General features: G+C 42.8%; 1 protein-coding gene across 1 annotated transcript in view; it reads right to left on the bottom strand.

Moving 5' to 3' along the window:
- Positions 1-557: 557 nt before the first annotated feature.
- st6galnac3 (ST6 (alpha-N-acetyl-neuraminyl-2,3-beta-galactosyl-1,3)-N-acetylgalactosaminide alpha-2,6-sialyltransferase 3) overlaps positions 558-9,863 on the bottom strand; it is a 68,416-nt gene continuing 59,110 nt past the window's right edge. The window contains exons 4-5 of the mRNA XM_057856855.1: positions 8,075-8,182; positions 558-7,968 (exon numbers count right to left, since the gene is read on the bottom strand). Of these exons, the coding sequence (XP_057712838.1) occupies positions 7,779-7,968; positions 8,075-8,182 (298 nt within the window). The 3' untranslated portion in view covers positions 558-7,778. The remainder of the gene's footprint in view (positions 7,969-8,074; positions 8,183-9,863) is intronic.

Here is a 9,863-nt window from a genome sequence, read left to right as displayed (position 1 = left end):
ACATCAGAATTTCATGAGAGTACTACGCTGGCATGCACACATACATATCTGTATACAGTAGAGGTCCTTCTTGGCCAATTGGATGCCAAGAATGCTCGGCCATAGCCAATGGCAGAGCAGCTATAAGCTTGTTACCTTCAGTCAAGTCAGGGAGCTGCGAGTACCAGACATAGTATATTTTTGTTTTTCTTATGCTGAAATTTCTTTCGTAACAAAAGGCAATATTTTCCCGTTGAAGTGTGTCTTAACCTGAAAATTCTGTATATCAACACGTTTGTTAGGTACCACTGTATATCCTCATCTACCTACTGGTGAAGCAGAACAAGGAGCAACGCAGGGTTTAGTATCTTGCTCAAGGATACTTAGATTGGGTCATCAGGGCGGAGAATCAAACCCACAACCTCTGGGTTGGGGAACAACTACTCTCAACCCCCATGCCGGCAGAGGCATTCATTAAACACACTTCAGGAATTTCAGTGTTTACATTATTAAATTTTTCTACCCCAATTTTTACTTTAATTGAAAATGAATATCAACTCCAAAAATTGGTTATCGGCCCCTCTAACTACGAATATTTGGTATCACACCTGAAAAACTCATATCGGTCGATCTTTTACTTCAAAAAAGCAACATACTTCCCCTTTAATATAAATGAACACACTTTCCCACGTTCATGAAATCAAGTGCTTATAGATTCTTTTAATCCCAGAAAAACAAGATACATTCATGTCCAATTCGAGGGAAAAAAAGTCATACAGTACATTCATTGTATGCGATGAACAAAGCAAAAGTGGAGCTTTTTACAGATAAATCAATTTTTGTAACATTTTGCTGATGCCAATCTTGCACCGGTAAAAATATGTTAATACTTACATTCAATATCAAAGACACACACAAAGGACACTTGACCTTAAACATAAAAAGGATCAATGTGACAAAAAGTCTGTTACAATAAAGAAAATCTCAATATGAAGCAGTGCAATATCCAAAATAATAAATATACTGCGCAATGAGAGGTGTTTTTTATTTTTTATTTTTGCAGGCCTACTGATTTTGTAATATTGTTGGAGGTGTACTCAATGGGGTGGCTATCATCATGGCATCAATGAAGTGCAAACTGAGGGGCAAATTTGAGAGCTGCCTGGTGACTGCACAATCACAGTGTGTCCACCTTTGAGGTCATTTAACACGGTGACATCATCAAAGCTCTCTGCCTCAACTAGAATTTAAAAAAGTGGTAAATAAAATGTGCTGCCTTCTGCTGTTCACAGTGACCCGAGGCATTGCCAAAGGGGAATTGGACCTGTGACCTACTGGTATTTTTACTACTGCAATATCTTTCTCTTGGTTCTGAGTCAAAGAAAAGGCTGATGAGTGCTGTTTGTGAACTTGTACCTTTTTAGACTTAAATTGGGTTGGACTGTGCTACAAGTGAAGAACACATGTGAATAGCGAAAACTCGCATATTCTGGAGCTACAGCATGAACATGGTTACCATGCAAGCTAGCTACAGTGATATGAAAAAGTATCTGAACTTTTTGGAATTTCTCACATTTCTGCATAAAATCCCCATCAAATTTGATCTGATCTTTGTCAAAATCACACAGATGAAAATAGTGTCTGATTTAACTAAAACCACCCAAACATTTACAGCAGGGGTCTCCAAATCGGTCCTCGAGGGCCGCTGTGGGGCCTGGTTTTTGTTCATACCGATCAAGCAGACATTTTAACCAATGTGGTTTGTACTAAAACAAGCAACACCTGACTGCTATCAACTGATTACACTTATAAAACACCAGATTGGTGAAAAGGTGTGGTCTTGTTTTTTTGGAGTGAAATCCTGCCCTATGTGGAATAGTTTGGAGAACACTGATTTACAGGTTTTCATATTTTAATGAGAAAAGCACACAAGCAATGACGGAAGAAGGAAAATAGGTAAGTGAACCCTTTGCCTAAGGAGACTTAAATAGCAATCGAAACCAATTTTACCAAACATTTTAAGTCAGGTGTGTGCCCAATCACTGATGAGTGGTTTAAAGCTGCCCTGCCCACTATAAAACACACACCTGGTAAGAAATGTCTTGATGAGAAGCACTGTCTGATGTGCCTCATGGCTCGGCCAAAAAAGCTGTCTGAAGACCTGTGATCAAGGATTGTTGATTTGTATAAAGCTGTTAAAATATACAAAACCATCACTAAAAGTCTGGATGTTCATCAATGTACAGTCAGAGAAACAATGGAGAGAGTTTGGCACTGTTCCTTCTCTCCCAAGGAGTGGACGTCCATCAAAGATGACGCCAAGAGTTCAGCGCAGAATACTCAGAGAGGTAAAAAAGAACCCTAGAGTGTCTGCTAAAGACTTACAGAAATTATTGGCACAGTCCATTATCTCTGTGCACACATCAACTCAGAGGTTGCGCTAGACTTTTACGTTGTCTGTCATTTTGACTGACAGGGTCATAAAAATCCGGTCATAATCTATTTTTACCCGTCACTTAAATTTTTAAAATGATAATAATGACATTGTGGTGACCCTTTCTTTGGCATAATTCACCTTCCCTACTTGTGTGTCCATTTGGCCGAGCGCGTTACCAGCTACGACACAGTCACGTGACAGAGACACTTAAGAGCCGCGCGCGTTCCGGCTTGAATAGAGAGTTCACAGAGAGCAGCAGAGCTACAGCGGCCGGACACAGCAATTCGAGCAAACAAGACTCTTAACATTGCATACCGCTTCAACATATTCAATAGTATTAAGTTTTCATTCATTTTAAATTAATATTCTGTCCGAACAAGCTTAACAGAAAATCCACACCGTGCCATCCCACATCAAGCAGATGAATATGTAACTTTTTCTCCGCAGTGACAAAAACAACTGACTGTGGCCCCAGTAGGTAGGCTAAATATGGAACAATGAAATTAACAGTTCACCTGCTGTGGCCTGAACGCATTCTCACACCTTCCTCCTGGTGCGCATGGACTTGAATTGCGTGCCCGCTTGTGCAGTCCCTCTTTTTTCACCTCTTTTATCAACACCATCGTCGTTTTGGGGCTTTTTGAAGAAACTTCGGACACTCAGTTGCCTTGACATTTTTCCGAGTAAGGCCAACGACGTCATGCATCAAGAGAGACAATAACTAATTAATATGCTCACTCGCCATCCTGTGGTCTGGGGTGTGAATTGCAACCTGTCAAAATGACAGATGGACTTCAGTTTTTTCCGTCACCGTTTTAAAAAATCGGTCAACGACGGAAAATATTCAGTTAACACGACCCCTGCATCAACTATACGTAAAACTATGGCCAAGAATGGAGTTCATGGGAGGACTCCACAGAGAGAGCCACTGCTGTCTAAAAAACATTGTTGCTTGTTTAATGTTCGCAAAAAGGCACTTGGCCACTCCACAGAAGTTTTGCCAAAATATTTTGTGGACCGATGAAACCAAAGTTGAATTGTTAGGGAAGCAGTCTGAGGCCGTCTGTCAGACAGTTGAAGCTAAAAAGGGGATGGATGCTGCAACAAGACAATGATCCAAAACAAAGAAGTAAATCAACTTTAGAATGGTTTCAGAAGAACAAGATACAGGTCCTGGAGTGGCCAAGTCAAAGTCCAGACTTGAACCCCATTGAGATGCAGTGGCATGACCTAAAGACAGCGATTCATGCGAGACCTCCCAGGAATCTGACTGAATTTCAGCAGTTTTTTAGAGAAGAAAGGGCCAAAATTAGTCCTGATCGGTGTGCCAGACTGATCTGCAGCTACAGGAAGCGTCTGGTTGAAGTTATTGCTGCCAAAGGGGGTCCACATATTATTAAATGTGATGGTTCACTTTCTTATACTAGCATTCCCCCCCTTCTGTCATTGTTTGCATACTATCCTCAATAAAATATGAATACCTATAAATGTTTGGGTTGTTCTAGTTAAATAACTGTTTTTTCATCTGTGTGATTTTGACAAAGATCAGATCACATTTGATGGAGATTTTATGCAGAAATGTAAGAAATTCCAAAAGGTTCAGATACTTTTTCATACCACTGTAGCCAAGCAGGTTCCTGCTACGTGTTTTTCTGATAAATTGAGAGTACCAAATTTTCCGCACTGTAAGGCGCACCTAAAAGCCTTCAATTTTCTCAAAACCAGACAGTGCACCTTATTATCTGATGCGCCTTATCTATGGATCAATATTGGTTCATCATGGCACGACATTCCCTTTTGCGCAGTACCATCCCCAACCACTGCTACTACTACTATTTTGCCTTATAAAGGGGTGCGCCCTATATATGAAAACATTTTAAAAATAGGTCATTCATTGAAGGTGCGCCTTATACACCAATGTGCGTTAAAGGGCAAAAAATTTGGTAGTTCCGCAAACAATTGCCAATTTATTAATTCTATTATGGTTTGCAATTTACACCGAAACAATTTAAAAGGACTATTACAGGATCTTCCCGAATGCTAAAATTGCCTATCAGCGTAACGATTTGTCATACAAGCCTCACTGCATAACTAACATCATCTTTAATACAGCGACAGGCGCAAAGTCTTCACATTTAATCGAGTAACTGTTTGTTTTCAAACTCTGTTGACAAACTGTTATGACACTGACACTAACACTAACTGCCTGTTTTTAGTTGAGGAAGGCATTTGTTTAACCCAAGTGGATGATGCATCCGACAACGAACTGAGTATAGCTAGACGGACGTCAGACACTAATTGAGGAAACAAGTCGGTTAAAAAAAATATACTTGATATGTAAGAATTAAAACAGCGGGAGGTTGTGATTAGTCTCACTGTGCTACAGTCGAGGTGGTGGAGGACAAGCCTGAAGGGTAAATAAGGGTGATGTCATGTCAATCACCATCGTGACCACAAACTGCCGTAAGGAGCTGGCACAAGAAGGTTTGTGAAAGTTTACGTGAACAAAAGAGGAAAAAAGGAGGCACGAGTTGATGAAGGGGTGTACGTCACAAAGTTCTATTGCACAGGTCTACAAGGAATAAATTAACGAGTAAACACACTACCTAATTTGCGCTTTAAAATAAAACTGCCGACACGTTCGAAAGCCTTATTTAGGCTTTGCAAAGGGAATGATGGACCACTTGTTTTGGGTTGCTGGTAAGTCACAGTGGAAAATAAGGGTGTAACAGTTCATGTGGATGTGTTAAAATGTTTCAGTTTTGCATGTTCAGTTCAGTTCACTTGAGTACTTTTGTGGTTTTGTTTCATGCATATTTTTTTCTCTAAAAGTGAATTATTAGTGCGAGGTAAGTGCTGGGTGCGGAACTGAAATCCTGTGGGAGCTTCTGCATGGACACCTTAAGTGCCGGACACTCAGGGAAAAGAATGATGAATAAACAAGGTAAGTAAGAACCGTATTTTTGGCACTATTGGGCACACCTAATAGCCATTCATTTCGACAGATGATTTCGAGATCGACAGGCGGATTGGGGTGGCGTCTGCAGTGTTGTAGGCGCTTATACGGTCTGTCGTGGTGAAGACAAAGCTGAGCCGGAAGGTGAAGCTCTAAATTTACCGTTCAATCTACGTTCCTACACTCACCTATGGCCATGATCTTTGGGTAATGACCGAAAAAACAAGATCGCGGATACAAGCGGCTGAAATGAGTTTCCTTCGTAGAGTGGCCGGGCTCAGCCTTAGAGATAGGGTGAGGAGCTCGGTCATACGGGAGGGACTCAGAGTAGAGCCGCTGCCCCTCCGTGTCGAGAGGAGCCAGTTCAGATGGTTCGGAAATCTGGTTAAGATGCCCGCTGGACGCCTCCCTCAGTGGGTGTTTCAGGCATGTCCAACTGGGAGGAGACCCCGGGGGCGACCCAGGACACGCTGGAGGGCTTACATCTCGACTGGCCTGGGAACGCCTTGGGATTCTCCCAGACGAGCTGGTGGAAGTGGTTGGGGAGAGGGCTGTTTGGGCCTCTTTGCTGAGGCGTCTGCCCCCGCGACCCGGATTCGGATAAGCGGGGAACATCGACGACAACAAGTTCTGTTGGTTACATTTTTAAAAATAAAACCTTTTCAAGTGATTCATGGACAGAATTTCTAGGCGCAGCCGGGTGGTGGAGGGGGTCGAGTTCGATGGTGGGAGGATCTCATCTTTGCTTTTTGCAGACGATGTGGTCCTTCTGGCTCCATCGCACAGCAACCTCCAGCTCTCGCTGGGACAGTTCGCAGCCAAGTGTGAAGCAGCTGGGATGAAAATCAGCTTCTCCAAGTCTGAGGCCATGGTTCTCAGCCAGAAAAGGATGGATTGCTCATTCCAGGTCAGGGGTGATTGCCTGCCCCAGGTGGAGGAGTTCAAGGATCTTGTGATCTTGTTCACGAGTGAGGGTAGGTTGGAGTGTGAGATCGACATGCAGATTGGGGCGGCGTCCGCGGCGTTGAGGGCGCTTAACCAGTCTGTCGTGGTAAAGAGGAAGCTGAGCCGGAAGGTGAAGCCTTTGATTTACCGGTCAACCTATGTTCCTACCCTCACTTATGGCCATGAACTTTGGGTAATGACCAAAAGAACAAGATCGCGGATAAAACCGGCTGAAATGACTTTCCTTCGTAGAGTGGCCGGGCTCAGCCTTAGAGATAGGGTGAGGAGCTTGGCCATCTGGGAGGGACTCAGTGTAGAGGTGCTGCTCCTCCATGACGAGAGGAGCCAGTTGAGGTGGTTCTGAAATCTGGTTAGGATGCCTGTGTAGGCCTCCGACGGGAGGTGTTTCGGGCATGTCCGAGTTGGAGGAGATCCCAGGGCAGATTCAGGGCACGCTGGAGGGATCTCTCGGCTGGCCTGGGAATGCCTTGGGATTCTCCTAGACGAGCTGGTGGAAGTGGCTGGGGAGAGGGCAGTCTTTGCTGAGGCTGCTGCCCCCGCGACCTGGATTCAGATAAGGGAGAGACATCGACGACAACAAGTTCTGTTGGGCACATTTTTTTAAAAGAAAACCTTTTCAAGTGCTTTTCTCCTGCCTTTTTTGAACCGAAAATGAACTGAACAAACCACTTCAAAAATCGAACCGAAATTACATTTTAGTGTATTACACCCCTCATGCAAGATGAAACAACCAAGCAGCAGACAGACTGTGAAAAACGCCAACTTAGGCTTAATGAGATTTTACACCTGAAGTGTGGTGCTTCCTTTTCTGCATCAATGTTCAGTTGTGGCTCAGTCAGTCCTCGGATAACCATCACTCTTCTTCGCTACAGTGGTTTGTCTTTGCCAGACATACAGTTTGTTTCACGTTCCTTCAAAAAAAACTGTGTTCTGCGTTGGCTTAAATACTGCTTTAGTGGACCTATAATCACCAGAATTTAAAAGGCTTCGTGAGGTTCTACACAAGGTCTACAAGGTGTCAACGTCGTCGACATCTGTGACAACCGTGACCGGTGTTCAATTTCAATTCACAGTGGCGTCTGCAAAAGTGGTTAACAACCTAATATGTTGTTTCTCCCTTCATTTTAATCCTTGTTTTGAAACAACAAAAGTCTTTGCTGGACTACTGCATGACTTGATCTGAGAAATAAAAAACTGTTAATGCCTTTAAAGGCTTAGGAGGGGTAGGAGTGTTTTGTTTGTGGCTCATTCGAAGCTGACACTCAATTCTGCGGCTACCAAAAGCAGCGAAGGACAGTCTTTCATTCAGTTCAGTGCTCCGGCTCCGGTTAAAAAAAATGCAGTCTTGGCTTGGACCACTGCATGACAAGAATTATCCACTGTCCACCACCTACCCTCCAAACCAGCGATGGACGACATGAGGAATGAGAGTTTTTAGCGTCATGACAGCTGCCAGGACGGGTTGAAGAACTTGATGGTGTGCTTTTTGGCCCACTTGGCGAACACCTTCTTCTCTGTGACGAAGCGGTGCCCTCCGTATGGTGCACTCTCATGCAGGAGGTACTCAGCGCACTCTTTCCGGCTGCCGGCCTCGTAATAGTGGTAGGGGATTTTGCGGTAGTCTTCGGTCCTGAGGGGGGAGAAAACCCTTTTATGTCTTTTTATTATTGAACAGTACCTTACGTAAATATTTTAACGGTATAGTGCCGTATTTCCCCAAACAGGCGGCGTCTCACTTGCAATAGGTGTCGTTGATCATGCCGTAGACGTGGATCTCTTTGCACATGTCCATGGCGAGGATCAGTGTGAACCAGCCGGTGCTGAGGTACGACCCTGACTGCATCCTGTACATGCAAAAAGATAAGCAAAACTGAGCTAGAGGGAAGCAACATTTATTTGCATCTTATTTTTATTGGGCAAGCTAAAAGAACAACAGAGTACTGCAATTCATTTTTAATGACGCGAATAAGCAATGTCGCTGTGTCAGCTCTCGCAAGCGTGTCTTCATTCTACCGCAGGGCAACTGTAGAACACATGAATGCTGTGGCTGCTTATTTGTGTTACTTTCTTTACAAAGACCACTAACTAGCTACTCATAATCAGAGGTGGGTCCTGGTAGTAATGCGTTACATTCACTTGCGTAACTATTTGAAGAAATGACACTCTTACCCTGCTACTTTGCCAGATATCCCCACAGTGGCTTTACCAGTTCCACCAATCAGATGTCGCAACAATAATTACATGACTCAGATGTAACAATACAATGACATGATCACAAACAAGCTTGCAGTTGGATGTCCTATGAGCACCCTGGCCTGTGTAATCATATGATGTCTTTAAAGAGCATATGACATGAGAAAAAAAGTCTTATAGCATTATTATGTGAATTAGAATCATATTTTGAGACGATTCGACTATATACAACAATTTAGCAAAGTGCAGATGACGAAAAATTAGTCTTTTAATTTGCCGGTTAGCCACGCCTACTATTATAGGGCTCTAACGTCCCCAACAGGGGGCAACAGGTGGATGACATCAGCGGGAGACTGGGCTCATCGGTTTTACTATTCAGCTCATTGAGGGGGAATTATTCAGAACGAGGAAAACGCAACGAAGAGAGCCGCAAAATGTCATTGTGTCAGTCTCTGTACTCCAATATTTTTACAGGATATTCTTTTTATCCAAGTATTTTTCCCCAATAGCTAAATAAATGGCTTGAGAAGGACCAGTCAGCCCGTCGAGGGGGAACTATTCACAACGAGGAAAACGCGACAAAGAGAGCTGCAAAATGTCATTGTTTCTGTCTCTTTACTTCAATATTTTTACAGGATATTCTTTTTATCCAAGTATTTTCCCCAATTGCTAAATACATGGCATGGTCATAACAAATAACAATCTTGTGCTAAATGGAATATGAAAAAATAAAAATGCACTTTTTCAGGACGACATGGCAAAATTACTCCATAATGGTCAAAACTGTCGACTTCACCTTTACTGTCGCACCTCCCGAATGATATTTTATGGCACCTAAATCGGACATATGTCATTTCCCTTCCCCAGCTTCGGAGAATGTAAACAAACCAAGAGGCGTGACAGCTAGCCAACATGCTAACCCAAACCGAGTGATGTTTCAAAGTCTTCGAAGCGGACATAACTAATATATCATAACATAACATCACACATAACTAGCCCAGATTATTTGACATGACTTTGTTTTTGTTTTTTTCACTGAGTGTAAAGCTTACGGTAAGTGGCTTAGCAAATGTACTTCCGGTGAACATTTCAAAATAAAAGCATGTCATGTTCAGATTTCTGGAGGCAATCGCATACACAGTACTTTGGATTCTACACTAAATATACATTTAAAATGACACTCATAATGAAAAATCCAATTGGCAATGATAATATGATGTAATAAATGATAATAATTTGGGTTCTAATTTGTTGCATGTGCACTTTGCAGGACAAGATGACAGTCATTTTGGATCAAATTAACACTTTTAATGGGTTCTAATTGGCAGACAA

Source organism: Corythoichthys intestinalis, chromosome 14, assembly GCF_030265065.1.
Source record: "Corythoichthys intestinalis isolate RoL2023-P3 chromosome 14, ASM3026506v1, whole genome shotgun sequence".
Lineage (NCBI taxonomy): Eukaryota > Metazoa > Chordata > Actinopteri > Syngnathiformes > Syngnathidae > Corythoichthys > Corythoichthys intestinalis.
This window is presented reverse-complemented; position numbering and strand designations above follow the sequence as displayed.